At 39.6% G+C, this 26,041-nt stretch overlaps 1 protein-coding gene across 5 annotated transcripts in view; it reads right to left on the bottom strand.

Moving 5' to 3' along the window:
- Positions 1-6,782: 6,782 nt before the first annotated feature.
- The window catches only part of adgrl1a (adhesion G protein-coupled receptor L1a), a 111,819-nt gene continuing 92,560 nt past the window's right edge, over positions 6,783-26,041 (bottom strand). For 2 of the 5 annotated variants that reach the window (XM_028454885.1, XM_028454883.1), the window contains 14 exons: positions 22,685-22,865; positions 21,740-21,862; positions 20,655-20,863; positions 20,396-20,572; positions 18,557-18,760; positions 17,788-18,008; positions 17,462-17,528; positions 17,200-17,291; positions 16,322-16,490; positions 15,357-15,512; positions 13,812-13,908; positions 10,120-10,242; positions 8,144-8,161; positions 6,783-8,058 (listed from right to left, as the gene is read on the bottom strand). In XM_028454885.1, coding sequence (XP_028310686.1) covers positions 7,163-8,058; positions 8,144-8,161; positions 10,120-10,242; positions 13,812-13,908; positions 15,357-15,512; positions 16,322-16,490; positions 17,200-17,291; positions 17,462-17,528; positions 17,788-18,008; positions 18,557-18,760; positions 20,396-20,572; positions 20,655-20,863; positions 21,740-21,862; positions 22,685-22,865 — 2,733 coding nt within the window. In that variant the 3' untranslated portion in view covers positions 6,783-7,162. Of the gene's footprint in view, positions 8,059-8,143; positions 8,228-10,119; positions 10,243-13,811; positions 13,909-15,356; positions 15,513-16,321; positions 16,491-17,199; positions 17,292-17,461; positions 17,529-17,787; positions 18,009-18,556; positions 18,761-20,395; positions 20,573-20,654; positions 20,864-21,739; positions 21,863-22,684; positions 22,866-26,041 lie in introns of all 5 variants that reach the window. The other 3 variants (XM_028454884.1, XM_028454886.1, XR_003674621.1) reach the window with 2 other exon arrangements.

Below are 26,041 nucleotides of genomic sequence, written 5' to 3' on the forward strand. Positions count from 1 at the left end.
TGCAGAGCTGCATCGAGCAGTAAAACATTGAAAACATGGCAACACAATCAGACGGGGAAACGTGACGTTTTCACACAAAGAAATGTTTCCATTTTATTGTGTCCCCCAACCAGTGTTAATTCTGACAGAATTAGTTTTACTTTTAGTCATAGTCTTTTGACTAAAATGCAAGTTGGTTTTAGTCACAATGTAGTCATCAGGAAATTGTGTTAGAGTTATAGTCGACTAAAATATAAGGAAGAAGAGTTCATGCATATTTTAAAGCTGTAAATACCATCTATCAACCTGACATGGGATGGTATTAATGTTCACAAGTATAAACAGACAGATGTGATGTGATCAGTGTGTATGTAAGACCACATGATCACTGATTGGCTTTTGTCCCATGAGACTAATTTATAGTTTCATTTTTAGTCAACAAAATTGTCAATTTATTTTTGACATAGTTTTGGTTCACATGTATTTTTTGATTAGTCATAGTCTCGTTATTGTAACTTTAATGTAGTCGCCAAAAATATTCAGTCAACAAAATGTACACGATGCTAACACAATTTCTGCATTCTTTTTGTGCTGCGGAACAACTACCATACACAAACTTTTCATACTGCAATTACAACTTATTAGAACATTTCATTCAGAGTTTGGGTTATCGTAGTGATAGACCGAGACATCGAAAAATCATCGGCCGATACGTACAAAACGCAAAAATCGTATGTACGTATCGGCCGATGCGGGCTGCTGCGTTTGCCGATCCCCATTATTTACAGAGAGCAGAAATATTTTTTGCTTGTTCTTGTTCTACATCACCTGTTTTTATTGTTTGTTAAATATTTTTTACTTGTTGTCATTCTACCTCGCCTTTGTTAATTTCACTAAATGTTCCTCTTGAAAAATTGGGACTTGTAGCATTTGTTATCATCATTGTGTATTTTTTTATGATGTAAATTGAGGGAGTAAAAGTATCGGCTCCAAATATCGGCTCAAGAAATGCATCTCTCTATCTCCATTCCGGTGCACTGTGTATCTGTGACATCTCCACTGACGCCGTCATTGTCGCTGCTCTTTGCAGACATAATAACCCTCAGCTCCCCTGCTGGGCTTGAACTCACTGAGCGGTATCCAAACTGCCCTCCTGTCACAGTGTCGTCCGCACAAAAAAGGCTGCATGTGAAAGGGTCATCTGTGAGTGAGCAGACAGTGGGCCGCCTGCGACGGCTGTCTAATGACAGAGTGAGCAATGCCATCGCTCGCTCTCTGCAGACAGGGAGCTGCAGGGGTCAAACACTGTGTCAAAGGCTGCGCTTCCTATTTAATCACTGATTCATGCATGCCATACTTGCTTTGGCAATCAGCGCAAAGCTATACGCAAACAGAGATAGTAAACGAGAGGTTGAACGAGAGTATGTGAGTTCACTGCAGTAAATTAGTACCCACAAAGCTTTTGTAATCAGAGGTTTGGAGGGCTTGGAATGGAGGAGAAACTCTCTTTGTGTGAGCCTCCGTCCGACAGCGGGGGTTACAGACCTTGTACTGCATAATCACTATCATTTACTACAGCTCAGCCCTCCTCTGTTTATTACGATATTAATCTGGTGTAAACAAAGCTTTTGACAAAACAAATTAACACTCTCAAAGAAGTGCTGCACTAATGGAGTCCATTGAGATTGATATTAAAAATGTAGATGAGAAGGAAGGGAAGAAGATAAAAAAAAAATAGAAGGAGCTGTAAAAAAAAAAGAGCAGCAGGCCCGAGGTGACGCACATTCCTCCTCTCTCGGGGGGGGGGATGTTCATGAGGTATCTGACTAAACAGTGTTTCTCCTCAGGGCAACGTCCCAGTTGAACTGTGGAGATCAGCATCAGCACGTTAATCCAATACAATAAGGAAAGGGTGAAGGTAATGATGATGCTGATGAGAACAATGAGGATCAAGATTGCAATAACAGTCCTGTGTTTCCCATTAACGCCGTCTCCCCGGGCTGAACTGTTTAATCTACAGTCCTGCCTGTTGAAACACATTTGATCATCCTCAGTTGACCAGCGGATACTTCCTCAGTCGGGGGCCACTGAGCTATCAGATGTTCTCTTCACAGCACAGCAGCAGAGCGGAGTGGGTGTGCAAAAAAAAAAAAAAAAAGTCATTTCATCTGCAAACACTCCCATTTCCAATCCTGTACTATTAAAGAGCTTCATCACATGCTCTGCCTGAACTGATTCTGTACAATGTTACTTACCAAAGTGATTAAAATAACAAGAAGAAATGGAGGCAAATCCTTGTAATCCCTCTCCCTTATCTGTCTTTAACCTCTCTCTCTCTTTCAGACCCAGGAGCCCAGGAGCTGCTGCTAAAAGCTTGTCCTCTGGGTTCACTGTGAAGTGGGACACTCGGGCCCTTGCCAAATGTCACACCGCAGTGGAAGCATCTATTTTCTGCTCACGTTATGGCCACATGATACACTCCTTAGCTCGACGCAGGTTTGGGAGAGACGTTCAAAAAAAAAAAAAAAAAGAAGAAAAAGATAGCATGAATAAATCATTGTAAATAAATATTACAAACACACATTCACACATATAAAAACTGATAAATAAATCATAAGAAATAGCTTTAAATAAAGCGTAAAGGAAGGCCACCTCTTATTTAAAGGTCAAGCAGACGGCTGTAGGATGAAGTGGGCCTCGTGAGCAGCCGCTCGTTGACAGGTAATTTTGCTCGCATAAGATGGCATATTGGAAACGTGTTTTTATAAAATGGTCAGTCATTTTTTTAAGGTCTGCCTCTCCAGGTAGCCTGAGTCCTCCTGTCCTCCACACACCAAAAACACCGCCAAGAGCAACTTCCATTTGAGGCGAAATAGAAATGGCAGCACTCGGAGATGAATATCCCCCTCTTTGTCTGATGTGCATTCAAGTCATATCCCCCAAAAAACAGCTTTTCAAAATGTGAGTGTGTATGTGCAGGTGAACAGCATGCACTGCACTCACACAGATTCATGAATCCCAAACTCAGCACAGGCAGACAGCTGCTCCAACACATTCACATCAACACACACACACACGCACACGGGCACAGGACATGTTAACAGACACGTTGGTTTCATCTAGCGGTTTCTTTAATATGCAAATGATACAAAAACAATAAACTTAATCATTCAATGGATGCTGTCACTCACCCCAGGGATAACTTTACAAGACATTTTGATTTAGTCTCAGAAATGTAGTCATCACTAGTGTAAACTGGAAAATCCTATTGACTAAATCTGTACTGTTATTGGTAACTAAATGTACTTTTATCCTCATCAATACAACCCAAAAAACAATGACGGGTCAACTGATTATTATAAGTAAACTTTACTGTAATAAGACACGATTCAGATGCTGCATTGTTTAAAAATAAATAAAAAATCACTTTAAAGAGTAACTAAACCCTGAGGTTTTGGCTGACGTGCACTAGGCTGAAAATTAAAAAAAATACCTTGATAATGGTCTAAAATATCAAATATAAAATTTCTATAGAATAATCTATGCTATGCTAACTACTTACTCAATTCTCTCAATCAAACCTACATGGAGTCCACTTCCTCCTCCATCTCCATCACTGTGCCATGCTATCGTCAGCGTCTCAAACACGAGGCTCTCTGAAAAGATTATTTGAAATCGTCAGCCACTGGTGAAGTTTCCCATTCTTTAAACCATTTAACTGTCCGTGTAATTGCTCACTAACGCGCTGTGTCTCACGCATTTCAACAACCTGTTACGGAGTATGTGCATGCGCGCGGCTGCTGCGCGTGTGTGTGTGAGAGAACCCACGCAAGAGATAGAGAGTCTGAATCTCTCTCACACATACACACACACACACACCTCCAAACACGACCTCACCACACATAAGGTATTTATAATAAAATTATACTAAATGAGTAAAATAACACAAAAAAACTAAACAATATTTATACAAAAAGTACACAAAACGACAACAGAAATGCACATAAATATACAAAAATGACACCAAAAAACATACATTACAGAAAAATACACCAAACAACAACAAAAATATGAAAATGACTCAAAATACACAAAACTACATTTTTTATACAAAAAATGCACAAAATGACAACAAAAAGATACAAAATTACTCATAATGACTCCAAAAAACATACATCACAGAAAATACACCAATCAAAAAATATGTATAAAAATGAGTAATAAAAACAAACATATTTATCATGCGTATATCCCATAGAATTAAACCAGGGAAATCACACACAAGTTTACTTTGCACCTGCAAATATACCCCTTTATAATACTACAGAGTACTGAGTATGGACACCTCTTTCATCCAACCTAGAAACATATACTCATTTGGCCATAATTGACAACTCTACTTAAGCCCCCACGACATGAATACATACTTCACTGTACTAGTTCTTTAAACACACACCTGCAGAGGAACAATGTGACATAGTGATTACTCAAGGAAGTGCTCCATGTAACCCTCACTGGTTTTATGAGGTTAAAGGTATGTGATTATTTCACAGGTAGTGTAGACTTATCTTTTTTTTTTTTTCAAAGGTGTCTTCCTTGTTCAGCTGGGAGGCAATGGTAGATTTGTAGTAGTAAGGCTGATAGTGGCATCCAAACGCTGCAGCGTTTTCAAAGTATGATTACTTGTTTCTCTGTCCACTGTAATGTTCCTGTTTTTTTGGACGATAATGTCATAACGTCAAAAAGAACTGGATGATGTCCCTTTACATGTATGCTGGTATATAAGGGGATGTTTCTAAGCTAAAAGTTGATATAAATCACTCCAAAGACATTTCTTACATGGATTAGAAGCAGTTTATTCTTCTCATTTACAGCTATCATCTAAAGTGCATTCATGCTGTGGGTTGCATATATTGTTTTAACACATATATTATGCCACCTTTTATAATTTTCACATAGTGCTTTGAAAATCATGCCCTGCACCCTTACATTAACTTGCTGGACTACAACATTAGCAATTGGTTGGATGATATTACTTCTGATTTTAAAGAGTTTCCATATGGTTTGATATTATAAACTATTTAGCTTTGGTTACAGTACTTTCATATAGTTTTTCAATAGTTTCCACTGCAAAATGAACACTGGTTCATCTATATACCATTCGACTGCTACTCGCCCATGCTGCCTTTGATTATTTTTCCTTCGGAACATCAAGTTTCAAACATTACTGACTTTTAATGGGTTTAATTGCCCAACAGTTGTATCTGGATTATCTTTTCCCTTGTATTCTTTTTTACATGTTACTTTATATTTTATATATACGAAACCCCTGACGCATTTCTTTCTACCTCCAAATGACCAGCACGAGTGTGGTACCAAAGTGAGAGACCGAGCTGAAGCAAAGATACGTTTAGATCAGTGTTTCTCAAATGGGGGTATGTGATGGCACTACAGGGGGTACTTGAGAGATGGAGAGTGGAAATTTAACACATGAAAGCATTAAAAATATGGGGCTTTATGATTTTTATTTTTTTTTTAGCTAAAAGTGATAATCATATCAATGATGATAGAAATGATCTTGATAAGAACATGAACTGAAAATACACAAAGGTCAGTCTTGGTCTCACATTAAGTGGTAAATGACTGGAAATGTTAAAAAACTATAGAAATAAATATCTTCAGGAGGCACTAAATACTGTTTCATTCCAATTATTTACAAAGTTAGATTATTTCAAATGTGTGTTATCACTCATTCATGCCTTCCTTATGCTCTATAGTTGTTTTTTTTCATGGTACTCTAAGCAAAATGTTGTAGTCAGACAAAGGGGGTACTTGGATTCAGAAATAACAGAAAGATTGTACATGAGCCAAAAAAGTTTTAGAACCACTGGTTTAGATCACAAACTTCAAAACGTTTTTATTTTTTTCTTTCATTAGTTTGTTACAGTACAAGAAGTCTTTTTTTTTATAATAATTATTACTTTTTGTTGCTTTTGATCATCTGTTGTCTCTATTTACACGGTAGGAATAAAGTAGATTCATGTGTGATCTGTATTTACACAGGTATACCAATTGGTCAGCCAGAGCAGTTGGTACATTTTCAGTCTTGCTTGTCACAGTAACACACAGGAATCAAGTCCTTTAAATGGCTAGGCAAAATACAGACCCAGAGAGGCCACACCAATCTGCACTCACTGCTCCTAAAAGGTATAGACCCAGACAACAGATTGAATACTCTCTTCAAAACAATACCAAGGCAATCATTGAGCTTTTTAAAATTCCTAAAGCAAACAACCAGAAAAAAAACAAAAAAACGGTGGAGACGATTGGCCAGTCCCATGGGTGCTGGCCTTCCTGCTCAGTGGCAGAACTCGCAGTGGTGCTTCAGTCCTTTCAGCTCCACATCTGTGCAGTCGTCAACACGCAGCAAGAGAAAATAAAGGCAACTACACTGAATTAGATTTCTCTCCCTGCTTGGAACAAAAGTTCTGGCTTACTTCAACAAAGATGGGAAACTTTTTGATGTTTACTAATGAGCACTTCTTTATAAGTCATTGTGTGTGTGTTTACTGAATGTTCTAGATCTGTTCTGGCTCAATAAACATTTTTGGCAACAACGAAGAGTTTTCTGTGAGAGATTTCAGGTTACAATAGTATATTATATCCTCTGTCACCACAGCAAAGTAATCCTATCAAAAATGTGATTCAGAAAAGACCCACGGATGGTAAAAAACTGAAATGAGATCAAATATAAAATGATACTCCCATCTCCGGAGGCAGGTCTGAAGAAAATTACATGAAAGATGTAACAAAGTTTTTGTGTTTTGAAAAGTTTCTCACAGGTAAAGGGGTAGACTGGTACATTCAGAGTGCTGGACTTGGCCTTAGGGTACCAAAGCAACCGGAGATGACTAGAGTTACACAGAGCCAATGAACACTGCAGAACAGCAGTCATCCTTCATCTCCCTTTGACAGGGAAGACTTCAACATCAAAATTGCTTCTGCAGACTCAGCCAAGACTGCCCTCAGAAAGTCTTTCCTTTACCTCAAAGTTGATCAATGTAATTTAGGAGAAAGAAAGGCAACTAAACAAGCAGAAAGTGTAGAGAAACAAGAGCAAGGCAGACTAGGAGGAGGCTTTGGTCCATCATGTAAGTCCTCAACTTCCTCCTTGTGGCTCCAGTCACAGGCTGGTGACCAGCTGCATCTGTCCATCTCCTTCGGTGTGAGCAGCGTCCTGAGCCTGGTGTCCCTCACCACTCGGCCTCCGGGGCGTGACCTGATAGAAGGTCTGCATTGGGGCCCCACGAGAGCCAACGGCCGGCCTCCCAGAGCCATAGTACAGCTCCTCAGGAGGCTGAGCAGAACGAGGCACCACCTCGAGGGGCTCGGGACTGCTGTCAGGATAGGGTGAGTCTCGCAGGTTGGTGATGCTGGTGTACAGGGAGTCGTGGGCTGGAGAATCAGGTGCTCTGTTGTCTCCCTGGCCACCAGCACTCTGGCAGCTGTTTCCACTGTGGCCTAGGCTCTCTGTGAGGTCAGCCGTGTAGCTCTCTGACTCCTCTGGGTCGCTCTGGTACAGAACTGATTGAGCACGCTGCAACAACAGTGGCTCCTCCAGAGCTTTATAGAGCAGCTCTACATCCTGTGGCGTGTGCTGTCGTTCGTCTTGAAGAAAGTCCTCGTCATCGTCCAAGCTAATGGACGAGTCTTGGTTGGTGACTGCTGTCCCTCGTTCCACACCGTGAGGACATCCTCTGGCCATACTGCCATACGCTCGCTCCCCCATGTCTGCACTTCCACCTCTCAAGTTGTTGTGCACAAGTTCAGAGATGATCATTTTCTCAAACGCTGCAGCATCAGTCAGGTTTCGGCGGGTGTTTCCATCTACTCCCCCAATGGTCTCTGAGCTGCGGGGATTAAAGATGGGAGGAGGACTGTCCCCGCTCACACCACCGAGGAAGTCACAGCTGCCTCCACCTGCTGGGACACCACGCAGGGAATAGCTGTTGTTGAAGTTACCATTCAAGGGCAGTGTTTCCATCCCACAGGGATCCCTGGCTTTCGAATGTGTGCTCTCTGCATTCAAACACAAGCCGATAGGTTTCAATATATTATAAGGAAGCATGAGTTTTAAAATAATGTAAGATGTTATTGCGCTTACTTGGGTCACGGAAGGTTCCTGTCCAATACAGAGAAAGGCAAACGAAAAGGATAAATAAAGACAGGAGTGATTATAAGACCCTTCCTGATGAGAAAACAATGCGTTATTTGCAAATGATTACCAGAGGGAGAAAGTTAAAGAGTAAAATAACAACAATACAAACCAAGATACAGACAGATAGAACTGGTCCTGCTTTGGGAGCAACATCCCAAAATATCATTTCAGACCTTCCACAAATTCTAAGAAATAATTTCCCAACTGTAATGTAATCAATAATGATACAGAAAAAATTCAACCCGATTTAAAACAGAATATCCTACTATTGCAACACGAAGCAATTTTAAAGTATATACTGTAAGATCAACTTTTCTCATTTCTACTCTTTCTGTCAGTCACTACAGAGACAAAAACATTGATTTCATCCTCTACTAGAACTGTGAAGAGTACTCTGATGCATAAATAAAGTCAATTTGAAGAGTAAAAGCACAGAAAATGCTGCAAAATGGGAAGGGGGAGAAATGTGAATAAAAGATGTTCCTGCAGACTGGCAACCACTCGTGTGCCCTCTGAGATGATTTATGCTTAAAGGATCTACATTCATCTGCCTATTGACAGGTCTAGATGCAGTCACTCTTTTGCCACTTTAACTGATCTAAACCTAGCACGGTTCCAAGAAATAGGTCGCCGCCTGCATGGGTACTGGAAGAGTTTAATAGCTACCATGAATGTTCAAAGGAAAGTTGCATAAAGAGAACGAAGATGACATTTGCGGCTTGTTTTTTGCTCCACGCTGCATTCTGTGCTGTCAAATAACGTAACTTAACTAAACCTTCGGAGACATTTTCTTTCTACATCCATGGCGGCATTTAAGATATTAATTTCCGACCATTAGCCATACCTGGATGCATTCATGATTTATACAAAACCCTGTACAGAAGCAGTGCTGCTAATTTTATGCATTTTTTCTCTTCACACCAGTGATCTTGTTTGTTCTAAATTTGCATCACGGCACAGCTAAAAAAAAAGGTGAGCATGTTGCATGTACTGTATGTTTTTAAAATTTAATGCATAGTACGACTTTAATCAACGTTCTTCTTTGGTGGTTGAGTGGGTAATTAGACATTCTAATGAAGCATTTCTCCCAGCCCTCCACCACCACTCTCATCTAAAAATGACTCGACTGCTCGGCCTGTGGCCATCAAGCTTGACTTATTGCACATAGAGGCTTTGAAATATTTAACAGAAACCAAGCTTTAAATTTCAGCCTTCAGATTTTGAGCCTGTTATATCGTGCCAGCAAGCAAGCAAGCAAGCACATGCCACCATGGTTCCCACACAATGAGCAAATATTAGCAATGACAATAACCGACGCATGCCTAATTCTGGAGCACAGGCATCCATAGAGTGGACAGAGCATAAAGATGTGAACAAACAGCTGTCGGAGCATTTAAAGAGAAATGGAAGGAAGGACATGCAAACAAAGAAAAGTGAATGCACACAGACACAAACCTACATACAGATGGACCGTCCCCGGACACCGAGCTGCCTGATATCTTTTTACGGCTGTCATGATTTGAAACGACAAACATTTTTTCCTGCCTTAAAAGAGAAAACCCTGCTCTGAGGAGTTCTGGCAGTCACAGCTGTGACCGAACTCTCATAAATGTATGAGTCCTTTCATGAAGATCTGTCCAGATGGCTAGTTGGGCTGTAGGCATTGCTGTGCTCTGCTCGGTCTGCTGTTTCCTATGACAGCTACGGTACATACTCCTGACTCCGAAAAAAAAAAAATGCATGCACACGCACACACAAACATGCGCACACACACACACACACCGTGGCGGTAAATGTGCACATCCCATGTCAAACTACGGACAGAGTAAGTGACAGGAAGCACAGCAAGCCGAGCGCATGCTGCATACACTGATGGGGAAGACTGCACACACTGATTGAAATGTTTGTGAGGAGAAGCTTACCAGTGGAGTTGAAGACCCCCGGGGAGGGAGGGGTGAAGCTTTCAGCCAGCAGAGTGTTGTAGGGTGAGCTACCAGTGCGAGTCTGTAGCATCGGGTTCGTCAGGAGGTGGTTTCCCATCGTACCTAAAACATATGAACACAATCATGATTTTGTCTGAAGTTTATATGCAAAGTAAGCAACAGAACACAATAGGTGCAGCATTTTCCCATCACATTTCCTGCCTCTAATAGCACCTGGAATCATAATATTTACAATATTTATTGTATATCGAATGGGGTTATTTTTTGTTATGCCGAGACGTTTCGGTGTTCTCCACAATGTTTATGCCTCCTGATTGTAACCTTTCAGTAAAAACACAATTGACGGGAAAAGGCAGTGTTCAGAGCACTCCAATTCATTCTTCCCTCTGGTTTCTGACAATGTAGTCAGATGTGCGAGAACAGTAATGCATGCCATTATGCAGTCATAGGGTGCAGCCATTGAAACACACTTAATTTCACAGTCAAATGTGAATGCCACAACAAGACAAATATAATTCAAAGAAATGGCACACTGTGAATGTTGTATAATGCCCATGTATGGCTGCAGCCCCAGGCAACTCGGAAATGGCATGAAATTAAAAATAGGACAGCATGACAGAGCGCCGTCCGAGGCAAAGTGCAACCTTCGGGTCCCCGGCTCGCTGTTCATCACACACAATAAAGCAGGGGATTTTGAAAAAAGTAAAATATGCACATAAACACACCGCTTTTTCCCCTCTTTTTAAACTCCATCTCTGTCCATCTTTCCAGCACACCAAACAAACCCTGGCTTTTAAAAGCAGTTATGATTCAAACACAATTTCTCAGTTCCTCACACCAGAAAATGTTCAAACAGCAGCAAATTAGTTTGGATTAGCTGTTTGAGCCTTCCTCATAGGAACTCTACGCACAAAATTAAGAAAAAACAGCTTTATATGAAGGAAAAGTAGGACAAAAGGAATCATGGGAGGCAGTGTGTGGGAGTGTGTACAGGTTTTTTTTTCTTCCTGTGGACAGATTACGACTACCAGGAAGAGATACAGCTTTATGAAGAAGTGAAGAGGGAGAATCAAAGGGATCTGAGATGCCTGATAACGACGCAGCTTCTCTTCTCCACATTGGAGCTTTTTTAATTACTCCGCCATGGAAGCGTATCTCTTCTCTTCCTCCTCCCTTCTGCGCTCCTGCACGTCTTTCACTTTCTGCCAAACTTCTCTCAGAAGCACAGACAACAGAAGCTTCACCGCACAATTGTTTGCATGTTGACAGTGCACTTTGCTATGATCCACACACACACACACACACACAAACACATCTCTTACTTATCCTTCCAACACACCTCTTCCTAACCACCTTCCTTACTCCTGTCACTCTCCTCAATTAGAATAATTACCCCCTGTTCGCGCACACGCTAATCAGTTCATTAAAAACAAAATGGTAGAAATTAGCATAGAGAGTGACGGCTGAATTAGCAACAGCCTCTTCGTCACGTTCGACACCACTTTAAACCCAAACTTGATCCTGCCTTGCCTTGATCGTCTCCGAATGCGGCGACGGTGAACCAACAGCCACTGAGGCAGAAACAATGACTGACGGCACGTTTTTATGCCTTCAGGCGTTAAATGATTACTTGTGCTGGGTGGAGTTTAGAGAGGAAACCATGCATCCCTACAGTAGACAGGACATATATGGATGTAATATAGATGTGACTGATCCTTTGGGAGAGCATATGGAGGTGTTACTGTCACATTGTTTATGATTCTGGAGCCTTTTTCAGCTTTCAGATATATGGATACCAGAGGTGGTAAAAGTACTAGTCTTCAAGTAGAGCTACTTGAATAAAAATGACTCTGGTAAAAGTAAAAGTATTGAAGTTGCTCCCATATTTGAGTAAAAGTAAAAGTAAAAAGTAAAACAAATGTCCCTTATATCATAAGTCTGGTTTTTTTAAACCAGAAAATTCCATGTTTTTTTTTTGTTTTTTTAAGAATGTGTAGAATACTGGTACATGGAAACAAGTTAAATCTGTTTCCTTTGAACATCTGGAGAATTTAGCACTTTAGCACTCATAATAAATTCAATTTGTAAATAAAATGTTTCAAGAAAAAAAAAAAAAGTGCAAATGCTCAATTAAACCCAGAGCTGCTTTGAGTTTAACATTTTTAAGAAATGTTTAAAATAAAACTGGTACATGGAAATAAATCTGCTAACCTTTATGAACACCTGGAGAATTTAGCTCTCATTATAGATTTATACATTAGTGAAGAAAATGTTTCAAGCTTCTCCTCCGGCATCATAGTTGTTAGTTTGTGCCTTTTTATGTCGTGACGTCATCTTCGAAGGTCGTAAAAGTAACAGTAGCATTTTTTTAATGTAAGGAGTAGAAAGTATAGATATTTGGAGTAAAAGTACAAAGTCAAATACTAAAGTAAAGTACAGATACCAAAAAAAAAACCTACTTAAGTACAGTTACAAAGTAAAAAAAAACTGTCTGTTATGGAAAACATTACACACATTGCTACAATTCTTTATGACATGTAATTTATTATATTACAAAAAAATTCCCACCATTATACTATTGAGTCACTGCTACTGAATCATGTTTCTGACTTTGCTCATTAGCCTCTAGGCCGGGGGTCACCAACATGGTGCCCGTGGGCATCAGGTAGCACGCATGGACCATGTGAGGGGCCCTCAGGAATACCAGTCATCGATGATTTTTCCAGGATTCAAACTTCAATCTCACAAAGATAAATACAGATGAGAGATGTCGTTAATACTTAGTAAAGTCAAATATTAACTAACAATCTTTAAATGTTAATTTTCACCGAAATGTTGTGACAAATGTTTTTAAGTGATGCAGATTTGGTGTATGGGTTGTTGTATATTATAATATCATATGATATATATATATATATATATATATAAGATGTATCTTTAAAAACGCAAGGCGAATTTTTGCAAAATGTGACATAATTGTTACATTTTACAAATGTCACATGTTATACGATTAGTTAAAAGTTGTTTGTTAGGTAACAGGATGAAGAATATTATTACAGCGCTGGAAATCAAGCAATTTGTCCTGCTTTAATGAATGGATAGAGGTGTTAAGCACAATGGCAAGTTTTGAGCGGTTCATTTATAGAGTGACAGGGAAGGAGGACCTGGTTAAGGAGATATGGGACCAATTCCTCAGTTATAGGACGGAAATAGAAATGTAATTTTACCTTGATATTAATGTGTTTGAATCGGATGCATGTAGTGCATCTGAAAATCCCAGGGTGTTGTTTGTTTGGTTTTTCTTTGGTTTGTTTTTTTAAGTTTGATCGTCCGCTGTCTGGCCTGAGTGAGGTTGTTTGTTAGTAGCTCGTAAAATAGGAAGATGATGATTTTCTATGAAATGGAATGAAGTTGAAACAAATGCATAAATTAGGAGAAATAAAGTGTTTCATGTTGAAAACCTCAACATTTCCCACCTTTTTAAGTTACTGCTGGTTTTCCTTATTATCTTAGATTCTAATTAAAGTGAAACAGTGAACATTTGGTATTTAAGAAGTGCTTTTTTTTTAACTGGTATCCCTTCCCTTTGTGTTTTTGCTTTACTCATTGTCACCAACCAACACCAAAACGTACAGCATCCTTATACTTAAAGGCTGTAATGGAAGCCTCACCACGGTTGAGCGTCGGGGTGCTGTTGATATCTCCTGCCATGAAAGAAGATTCCGTCTGCTTTCGAACCGTGTCGTTCCACATCCTGCGGATGCGACTCTGGAAGAAGGAGCAGCCACAGTAAGCGGCAGCACAAACACAACAAAGTTCAAAAATAGAAAATATGTCGGGGTGACTTTGTAACTCGGCGAGGCAGCTGTAATGAAAAGTGTGGGCCCCGCTTTGATCCGCGAAGAATAATAGAGAAACGCGGCAGACAAAGGGGCTGATGTATTGGGTGAGGAGCCACGTGGCTTTTGTCATGTTATTAACAGAACAGCTAATAAGCCCGAGCTGTGTTCGACATGATTGCAGTAACCGATAGGATTATTATTCTTATTACACTGTGGAAAGGTCGTTTGTTGATTGTGAAGGAGAAGTGTCTGTGTTTGTGTAACACTTGGTGCTTCTGTTTATTTTGTCAGTGTATACAATCATGTTCGCCTGCACAGCGTCTATATCTACAGTCCTCGGATAGCTTTATAAATGAGTCATCTACCTTGTGAAACAGCGCTGTCACTAACTGGTACCAACAGGAATATAAACATTTAACAGAATCATCTGTTAAACACATCATACATTTTAACAGTAAAGCTCATGTTTCACTACTGTGGGCTGAAAGCAAGGCAGTAAATTCAGATGCTCAGCAAAATAATGTGTGAGCCACGTTTATTGGTCAGCCATTAAAACCTCCCAGATCTGCTCATATAGCAGTGAGGTATTTGATACGTTGGTGACATAGTTACCAAACTAATTCACTATTATCAAAACAATTTTAAATTAATGAATTAAATAAATCAAATTAAAAAAAAAACCTTGTTAAAAGCTTTAAAACGTTGCCATAGTTTTGTATGGATTTTGATTGATATTTATTTGTTCTTGGCTGTATTCAAACATAAACAATGCAAAACAAATAATAAACATTCTTTTTAACAACCAAAAAGGGAATGGGCTGAAGCAGTAACTGCTTATTGAAGCCCATCCCCAAAACAGCATTATATATATATATATATATATATATATAAAAAACTATAGAAACAACTCAATAACAGCAGTATTCATCAACTTATGTTTAGATGCAAAACATTTAGTTTTTAAAACATTTTTTGAACATTACCTTAAGATGATCCTCAAGATCATTCCAATCTTTAACACCGTAAACATTTGAACATTTGTTCTAAATTTACTTTGTTCAAAAAATATAAATTCCTTCTCTTAGTTTAACAGGTCATATAATACCAAAATGTTTTTCTTTATTTCTTCCTCTGAATAAAATCTCAAACACTTTTAACCTTACTTTATCCATAAGTTTTATTGTTCTAGATTTCCTAAACAGTTTATTAGTCGGTGCCTGGAATTCCACATTATCTATTATTCTTAATGATCTCTTCTGTAATTTCATTGATGGATCTATATATGTATTACCCCAGCTTTCTGAGCAATAAGCCAGGTAAGGTAGTTTGATTGCTGTGTAAATGATAGTGTGTGTTCATGTGTGGTGTACGCACCTGTCTGTGGGCTGCTGCATGGCGAGCTTGGCTGCCGCTGTAGTAACGGTTGTTGGCACGGAGACCCGAGTTCTTCAGGGAACCGTGGGAGCTAGTGGTGGACGTGCGGCTGCAGCAGTAGGAGTGACGCAGACATTTACTGTACTCCTTATGGACCTGTGGAGAGAAAAAACAAAACATAGGCGTAAACAAACACAAAGGGACAATTGTTTCCACAGCAGTAAGTGTAGTGTACATTAAAATACATCATTACATACAAATGTTCACATGTGCAAATGATGCAAAAAAAAACAACAGAGGTGATAGTAACGGATTCTACAAGTACTCACATTACTGTAATTGAGTTGCTTTAATGGGTATGAGTATATTTCTAAATCAGTCATTTTACTTGTACTTAAGTACATTTTAAAAGAAGTAAAGTAATTCATAACATTTCTACAACCAACCATTACTGAGTTAATTATTATTTTTTGTTTTAAAATGATCAACAGACATTGTGAAACTACAAAAAAATGAAATGACCAGACAACAATCAAATGCATCACATCATAGCCGACCAATCAGATTAAACGTAATGCACCGCACCAAAAAAGCATGGAATGTTGATTCAATTAATTGGTGTTATTATATTTAAATATTTATTATTTTGACAACCCTTTGATTTAATACAGATGCCTTTGTGGAAAATAAATTCAGTTCCAATCGTGCAATATTTGGTCTCTTCCTTTTAAAGTTTATACATGAGATGTTTACTGTGTGCGATGGAACCATGGCAAGATTTATTACCAAAAATAAACATGGGGGGGATGGGGGGGTGAAAGAAACTAGTAACTTTTACTTTGTGTACTATTTAAATGAACTACTTTTTACTTTCAAGTAACAAGTACTTCTACTTGAGTACTCTTCACACCTCTGAAAAAAACCAAGCAAAAACAAGTCTTGAGTTGCTCGTCATGTCGTGTTACCTTTTTCTGCAGCGCACAGTGGAAGATGAAGATGAACATGCCTTGGAAGGCATTGAAGGTGGTGAAGAGATACGCCATGATGACGGTGTTTTCATTAATAAAGAGAAGGCCAAATGCCCATGTCATCCCAAGCAGGAACAGAAGAGCGATAGCCCCAAGGGCCCATGACCTAACGACAGCAAATGAAAAGAAACAATGCATTGCAAATTAATCCCTATATTTATTTTATTGTTCAATTGTTGGTAACACTTTACAATAAGGGTCCCTTAATTAACACTAGTTAAGGCATTATCAAACACTAATTAACTAACTAACTAACTGTAATAATTTTATAATAATCGTTGTAATGTATTAACTAACATACTAGTTAATGCATTAATCAGCAATTAATTAAAGCTGCAGTCTGCAACTCTTATCAAAGTGACTCTTTGTCATATTTGCTAAAGCTGTCACTATGTAAGAACAGCTTTACGTCAAACTAGTACTTGAGTCCCCCCTGCTGCTCCTGCAGCCTTTGGCAGATTGCCAGAATGCATCGCGACAGAGCAAAAAGAACCAATCAGAGACAGGGTTGTGTTTGATGGACTGTCTGACAGCTGTTGCTCACAGGCCCCGCCCCTTTCCCGGGGCTGTATCGCTGTGTTTTTTTTTACAGTGTATGGTGTAGAGGAGTAGAAGATGGAATTAGCAACTTTTCTGCTTGAAAGCTAATTATTGCTGCTTGATTTACATTATGATTGATTTGTAATTGTTACACTAGAACTCTGTAGTGCATGTGTGTTTCATGTACGCGCAGCAGCCTCCGTGTGGGCTGCTGTAAGTGACCCTTAATGTAAAGTGTTAACAAATTGTAACATTTTGCACAATAAAAGTCATACTTAATGTTATCCAGGCGTGTGGAGTCAGGTTTGAGCGCTGAAGAGTTGCGTATCATCTTGTTTAAAGTGATCATGAGGAAAAGGAGGTTGAGCTGAGGACACAGGATAAAAAAATAAAAACTAAATGCGTCAACTACTAAAAAAAAGACAGACTTTGCATTGTAATATCCTCGGGAACGAAGCACACTGTTAAAATACATTATGACTGTGTGATATCAGAATGAGGATGAAAATAAATTTTGTCTGACAGTGAAGCTAATACCATAATAACAAATGAAACGGGTCCAATAAAGCTCCAGATGAAGTAGTTATCCACTCGCAGCCAGCATCTGGAGTGGCACAGAGAGAAGAGATAGTTAGAAACCAATGCAACTAAGCTAGCGATGAACAAACACGCACACGCACACACGCACACACACACACACATTGGCAGGCGTGCACACGCTTTTACCACGTTTCAGCGGACTATCTTATGAAGGCTAATCATCAGGGTTTGGTTAAGTGTAAAGCCTAAACTGTGGGAAGCCGTGCACACAGAGCTGTGTATTACAGTGTTAGCTGAGGGAAGGTCCTGTCTTTCACACGTACGCTTTCTTGGTCCCATAGCTCCTGTAGTCTACGGCTGCAGAGATGCCCACCACCAGTGCAGGGAAGCAGTAGCCGCACAGGTAGTAGTACTTTTTGCGGGAGTACTCGCTCTCAAAGACTTCCACCAGCATGAGATACAGTTGCACACCCTCCAGACACATCCAGGAGAAGGCAGCCAAGAAGAAGAAATGCAGAAGGCCAGCAAAGATGGGACAGGCAATCTGAGGGGGCAGCAGCCAGGGAGGGAGGGAGGGAGGGAGGGAGGAAGAGAAGAAGAGATGGAAATATTAAAGATGAAGGAGGAGAAACTGTTGAAATGGTTTTACTGAATGAAAAACAGCAGAAGACAGAATACAGTCACTATCAGGTAACGCTGACAGAGAGAAAATGATAAGCTGCCCCCTCACTGACTGGCTTCCTGTGTAATATTAAGTCGTAATTCATTAGGTGGTGCACTAAACGTTTTATAGAGTTCCCATAATGAGATGCTGCCTAATCTTAGATTCCCAGTGCTTCAATTAAAACATTAAAAACTCAGTTGCGTTTTGTAGTAACTGTCACTTTAATGTTAAAGAGCACTCAACCCTGAACCTTAACATGTACAGTATTTCACTTTGATTAAGGGGGATATTATTCAAAATTTAAAGGAGAAATTGCAGTGCAAAAAAAAAAAAAAAAAAGGAGTCACTGCACTCCTTAGTAGTGGATATAAGAAGCAAAATCCATCATTCCCGAACGTCAACGTGGTTTTTCTTGACATCTAACTCACGTGGTATTCCGTCTTGTCAATGCCGATGAGAAAGAGCAGCTCAGCTATGAAGAGGTTGATGCAGAGGTTCTTGTGGATTGTGTTGCGGTCCGTCTGCAGACCTCGCAGGAAGCAGAAAGTGGAGATGCAGATGGCTAGACACACCAGGGAGATGACAATCCCCACCCATGTGATCACAAATAGGATCAGTTCGTGCATCTGCCCCTGGTGTTCGACATAATCAGACAAAAAGGGGAGGGCGGTGAAAAAGAAAAGATGGACACAGAAACAAACAGCAGAATTAGACAACATTAAAATAATTAATAGGGTAGAGTGGGATAAGATGAGCCATTTTTCATATTAGGATCCCCATATCAAGTAATATATCTGCATAATTTCAGGATGTTGTGCATCCCTTCAAACAAACAGAATGAGTGTATAAAAGGGAATAGTAAAGTGTATTTTATTTTTATTTTCTCTCTTCCTGAAATATTATTCTCTGTCAGTATCAAGAGAATGTATGTATGTGCGTGTGTGTATTATTTTTGCTTTGATTATCAAATAATATTGTATTTTGTAATATTTTTATTTATTTGACAGGGACATTGAACAACAAATGTGTTGCACAGACCAGCGATAGCTACAAGCTAATTTTCATCTATAGTCCCTGGGCAGAGGCAAAGTGACATTAGGTTTATACAGTGGACAATGAGCATTCATACTTACAGTAAGAGTTCATTCACAAAATAAAAAACAGATAAAACACTGGCAAAAGGATCACCTCAACAAACATTCAATGCAATATTTACAGTATTTACAATTGCAATTACAATTTTTTACAGTTTTTTTTTTTTTTTTTTTAAATGACCTTCTTACATTTTTAATAATACCCTGATTAACCTTTTTTTTTTTTTGCTAATGATCACAAGTCTGACCATCTTTCAATCACTTCTATAGGTTAAGTTTAAACTGTTGCAATATAGACGTGAAATGGGGTGGGGGGGCTAAACATAATCTAAAGTTTCTGACCAGAGTGTAGACTGTGTATGCTCTGACTGACCAATAAACCAAACCAGAGGGTAAACTGTTTGGAAAATATTGCATTGTCCAAAAAAATTTGTCTCGTGACACAACTTACCCCGTGCATGTGATACGTTGACCATAGGTGCGGGGTACTCCAGAGCTACCATTCTGACTTTATTAGTCCCCACAGCTAAAATGGTGCACTTATATGTTAGGTTTATTACCTCATGCTGTAGCTCATAGATACCACAATTCATGTATAAAACACATTTAAAATGATCTATTTTGGTCTAAACACAATTTTCATGAAAGTTATGATCGACTAAATTAACTTTCAAGAGTGAAAAATGCTATTATTGGAAATAAATGTCAAACCACTTTACCCATGTGGTTCGTACCTTCGCGGACTTCATGAAATAACGCCTTCCTCCTAAATATGTGGTCAGATGATCAATGTTTTTTATCGTTTCCATAAGTCGTTTAAAACATCAGAATAGATTTTTTTTTTTTTTTAAAAAGAGGACAGGACAAAGAAAGCCAAATTGCCTTATTTGATATTTGTAAATATATGCAAAGAGTAAAAGTGAAAAAACAAAAGACAATTATTAAGGAGGAAAAAAAAGACATTTAAGTTCCGGACTGTCAGCTGGGAGTGGCAGTGCATGAATTTATGAGCCTGCGTTTCTCTGAAAGTCTGAGTGAAAAAAAAAAGGTAAAGAGAACATTTCAAACAAAGAACTTGTCAGCTTTGATAGGTAACATTATTGTGTGTGCGCGCATGTGTGACTGAGAAACGCGTGTGCATAAATCAGTGTAACTGTCCTGGGGTCTACTCACATCAGGCTCGTGCTGAGCCATGAGCACGGCGAAGTTGGTGAGGTGGCTGCAGGAGCAGGTGGTGTGTGTGCTGTTGGTGTCCAGCAGTCTGCAGCCCTGTGACGACCACTGGCCCGTCATGGAGCGCTCGGAGTAATTCCAAAAGGAACAGTTCGGGGTGTGATAATTATCCGACTCCAGAGGAAACAAACAAAGAGGTGAAGATAAAGACAACAAAACTCCATCAAGGAAAAAAAGGTGTCGAAAAATGAGATTTTACCCAGAGATGTTTGAGCGTGAACACCACGGGTTGAGTGAGAAACACTCTGCTGGACTCTTTGTTAATAGATGCAGCAATTACATTGGAGTTGACCACCAGGTGTTTTTTATCGTGCCGTAATCCCTCCATTTCCATCTTCACAGTGGCATTCTCTGTGGATAAAAAGGCTCCTAGATTCTTGTAGAGAATAAAGACCACCTTGACTTGTCCTGCACAACACAGAGAACCACATACACATTAGGAAGAATGACAGTTAAAGAAGGTGATGATACATTAAGAGAGGAATACAAATAATAAAAAAAAAGGTAAATATATAGCAGGAGGAAAAAGTGATGGAGGAATGGTAATGTCTCACAGAGAGAGATAGGAGTGACGGGGTGAGTGAGCAGGAGACACACAGAGAGCGAGAGAGAGAGAGTTAGTGAAGGTTAGAATGATGGTAAGGACCGTTTCATTTTTACTGGTGGAGAAGAGCGGGATTTAATGTGGAGGGCAATGGTACATTCATCCCTCAAGCATTCACAGATCTCTTATTATTCCATATGAATATTTCATGTGCGTTTGTTTCAATCATTCTAATCTCGTTCCCACTGCAGAGCCGAGCGGAGGAGACAGAAAACAGAAAAAGGGTTGCGATGAGCAGGCTGTGGAGGGAGGCGATGGAGAAAGGGATGACAGAGTGGATGGGTGGGGTGGGGGTGGGGGTGTGTGTGTGGGGGGGGGGTTGAACGAGTGAGATGGGTGAGGGGGGATAAGATGGTGGAGAGACGGAAAGTGCAGTGGGAAGGAGAGAGAGTGCTGAGATTGCTCTGTCAGGCTGGGGCCGATTGTAATCTACACGCCTCCCCAGCGATTCTATTAAGACTGCTGTTAAGAAACCATCAAGAAAAGAAATAGTCTCAGCGCTTTTCTTAATCTGATTAGCCTATTATTATGAACTAATAACTGAGGCAACTACATGCAGATTGTTTTAAGCTTGCATGAAAATGTAAATGACAACACATCAGAGTGGGTTGGAGGACAGAGTGATAATATTTCAGTGCTGTGTTTGTGTCTGAGGCGGGGGGGGGGGAGTGGCTGCTGACCGTTGCGACTGTAGTGTTTGATGGTAGAGGCTGAAAGTTGGATGCTGCTGTCACTAGGGTAGTTCTGTGGGAAGGACAGATCCTGCAGGTCCATCTCCGTGTTTACAACGTGCACCTCAAGATCTGATGAAGACAACAAACTTATAATAAAACATGATTCGGATTTAAGGCAAGGGTCACCAACCTTTCTGAAACTGTGAACTACTGTACTTCATTGGAACTGCATAGTCTGAGGGGCGACCAGTTAGAAAAGCACTTTTTAAATACTACATTTTCGCAGTTTCACTTTAATCAGAGTAAGGCTAGCAGTAGCTTCAAATGGTACAAAATAATTCCAGCAAGTTATTCTTGTCTTCATGTTAAATAATATGTTACGGTTACATTTATTCAGACAACTGTTTTTCACATCAAAGCAATCAGCAGATGCCTCTGAAGAAGACTGGCAGTTGACAGTCAAAACATGTCAGGAAGGAGATCAAAGTAAATTTCCTGAAAAGAAAAAATAAAGGCAGGAAATGTTGAGGTTTCAACATGAAACACTTTATTTCTTCTAATTTACGCACTTGTTTCATTTTCATCATATTTTATTAAAATTCCACCTTGTGTTTTAAAAAATATATATTTTATATATATTATATCATACCACTGACCATACACCGGATCTGCTACACTTAAAAACATTTGTCACAATGTTTTAGTGAAAATAAACATTTCAAGATGGTTAATGTAATAACAATAATTCTCAGCAGTATTTAACTGTAATTAAGTACATCTGTTATATGTATTTATCTTTGTGAGTTTGAATCCTAGAAAGTAAATCAAATTTTAGATGGAGCTCACAGGTGACTAGAGCTCCTGGGGGCCCCTCACATGGTCCATGCGGGCACCGTGTTGGTGACCCCTGGCCTAAGGGAACAGCAACGTATAGGACAGGGTGTTACCCACCTATGCTGGGTGCTCGGTCAGTGAAGCGATTTCCATACATGTTGTTCGCCAACAGGAAAGCTCCTTTTTCCAGGACATCCAGGAGCATGGTGGCAGTGTGAGCCTGCTCTGTGCTGTTCATGTCCTGCCATGACTCCAGAGCCTCAGGGCGAAGCAGGTTGTCCACTGTCTGCACCACCGCCTAGGGCAGGAATTACAGGGTTAGTGTCAATGTTGATAATAGTCTACGTGTTCCCAGTCTCACAGCTTTCAAATGAACGCTCAACAAAATACACAAACCCAAATATACAGTTTGGTCTCTCGTTGCATCAGGAAGTATTAATGAGAGTATCACAGTGTCCGTCATTAGCGCTAACAAAGCCAGTGATACACATCTGTCCTCCTACAGCTCAAATCTAGAGATGAGTGATATTATCAGCCGATATTAGGCATAAAATGTAACACTGATATAGTTTTTTTCTACCCATATTGAGAAATCAATGTGTCTTTTATTGGAGACAACTTATAAAAAACAAATATGGCACTTTTTCTAAATTACTGAAGTTAAATAATTATTCCTATTTTGCACAGATTATCTTTATTTGTGGAATACATCCAAAAGGGCATCGCATTAAAGCCTGTGTAAAGCAAATTCCGTTATTTTCTTTTAAACACATTAAATAGGTCATAAATGTATTCCTTAAAACATGTAAAAAGCCATTCAACCATTTATAATGTAATTGTGGAGCGAGGCTTCACAAACTGTTTGTGTTTCACATTCCTGTGTTCAGGATTTAATGGGCGAGCCAGAAATCATAACCTCGTTACGTAATAGAGTCATCATGAACCCGATCCTGCTGCAACATATTACATGAAATGAGCAGTTTTTTTGCACCGCGATTGTGTGTGTTTCGCCTCTAGCTGGCATAGTTCTGACTCTACCCGAGAGAGCTGCACATATGTGTACATATATTCCCTCTCGGGCAGAGTTAGAACTGCGCCCACTAGAGGCGAAACACTCAATCGTGGTGCAAAAAAGTTGCTTATTTTGTAAAAAAATGTAGCACCAGCGGACGTGTTTCATTCCCCCGAGTCCGAATATGTGGTTTGTTTTAGGCTAGAGGCCGAATTGTGCCCGCAGGAGGCCGCAGCAATTTGGTGTTTTCCTGCACCATGGGTAAACTCAAGCCAACGGGAGAAAGCAGTATCAAAGTTGCTCCCTTTTGCTCATACTCCTCTAAGGTTACCCCTGGTGCAGGAAAACACCAAACTTCTGCAGCCTCGGGAGGACCAGACCTTTCCGCTGACACCTGATTTGAGTAGATCCGAGCATTTTTGGAGTTTTTTGAAGCTGTTGAGAATTTCGCTTCTAGCGGGCGCAGTCCTGACTCTACCCAGGGGGGATGCACATATTCAGACTCTGCTGCACTAGTAGACTGGGGAAGACGACCGGCACTCAGCCGCTCCACTTTTGCCATTTGCGCATAGGTTTTCACCTTTGTGCACAAATGCGAGTGAAGCGTAAAGCAAAATGAGACGGTGTAAATGAGACGGATAAAACAATGCAATGGTAGCATCTACAGAAAGTTTCATCACGATAATGACGTCATTGATCAGATCGGCGAATTAAGACATTACAGCCGATCACATTAATTGCATAAAATGCAAAATATCGGCCGATCCGATATAGTCAATCAGATCGTTGTAAAGCCTAATTGCAAGCTTTGGTCTTAAGTAGAAAAATGCGATAATCCCAATTAATTACAGAAAATTGTGCAATTAATGAGTTAATCTTTTTAATCGATTGACAGCCCTAATTAGTTGATAGCTGGGCAATATCGGCAAAAAGTTCACATCCAACATTCCTACTCAAATCAAACCTGGTGTCTGTCATTCCCTCTGTGAACGTGAGTCTCTTTCATTGTTTGGTCCAAAAAAATTCAACAAAACAAAGTGCAATGTTTCGTCAAATTGAAAATCCTCAGTCATATCCCTCCGTCTGAAGGCCAGCGAGGCAAACCACTGCACTGCGACTGTTCTGTCTTTGGTCTGGGTTCACACTTAAAAACAGCCTTCATCATTGCAATGCTACGTGTTAGCTTAGGACTGCCTCAACCAGCACAACAGGAACTAGCATAAAAACAAAGCAAGATCATTATTTTTTAAATGATTCCTGAATGGAATATAAATCTGATATATTTGCTACCCACAGTTTAAACTACACAAAGGCCACTTAGATTAAGGCGTTAATATCGGTGCATGCGTTAAAGTCTTTTGTTCAGCAGGTAAACGTCCCACTTACTACAACTTCTGCTTTACACGATTAGACATGAAAATGAGATGTCTGTAATGTAATCTGAGATAATAGCCAGGTAATAATGAAGTAAACCTGTTTTTCTAGTAACTACTTAATTTTGTACTCAACAATACAAAGAGGCGCAAAATGTATCACAGGCAAAATTGGAAAGTAATGACTATTGCATATTGGCTTTGTGTCATTTAGGAACATTTTTAAAAAAAACCCTATCTTGGATGTTGTATCCACTAATCATTAGACACTGGTTCGTTAGCAGTTTTTCTCGAGGTTCATTCCCATTTCTTAGAAGATTCCATCAGCTGATAATGAGGCCGTTGGGAACCTCCAGATAGTGGTGGAAATTTCTTGGTGTTTTTCCTTGTGTGTCATTTGAACGTGAAGCTGAATACTAAATCACGTTTTCCTATAAATACTGCTTTCCTCCTGCACTGCGTTTATTTCAGTGCTGTACGCCAGATAAAATACCTTTCTATTTCACACTTACAATTCACTTAATGGCAATTGTGATGGTTGTATCAGCAATCCAATTTATTGGAGTAGCCTGCTTGATGAATCATGTAATTCTCTTGCACAGACCTTTCAAAATGAAGGATTGACTGCTGAGCGGAAAAAAGACGATTGTCGTTAAGAAAATGAATTCAGCATCCGAGTGCATACCATCCTTTTATAAAAGAAAAGGACACTTTTTTTTTTTTTTTGGTTAATCTTCAGATCAGCAACCTACCTTGTAGGAACCATACAGAGAATAATAGTCACGTTACGTACACCACAGCAGGCATTAAATTCATCTTTCTCTAGCTGAGATCAGAAGATATGAGGTCATATTACAGAATACTGCAGATAGGTCAAGACACATAAAAGACTGTATGCTGCAGAGTGCTGTATTTCATCATTAGAGAGAAGCATACACAAGCCCTTTTCATGATATTGGATTACAGGCGTCTCAGAACCTACGATATTGCACAAATATTGAGAAAGCACAGAAGACTATAGCAACACAAACTGTTGCCTTTCATATAACAGAGAAATTGCTTTTTGTTCCTCGAGCGACATACGTATAT

The sequence above is a fragment of the Gouania willdenowi genome, chromosome 8 (assembly GCF_900634775.1).
Source record: "Gouania willdenowi chromosome 8, fGouWil2.1, whole genome shotgun sequence".
NCBI classification, from domain to species: Eukaryota; Metazoa; Chordata; class Actinopteri; order Blenniiformes; family Gobiesocidae; genus Gouania; species Gouania willdenowi.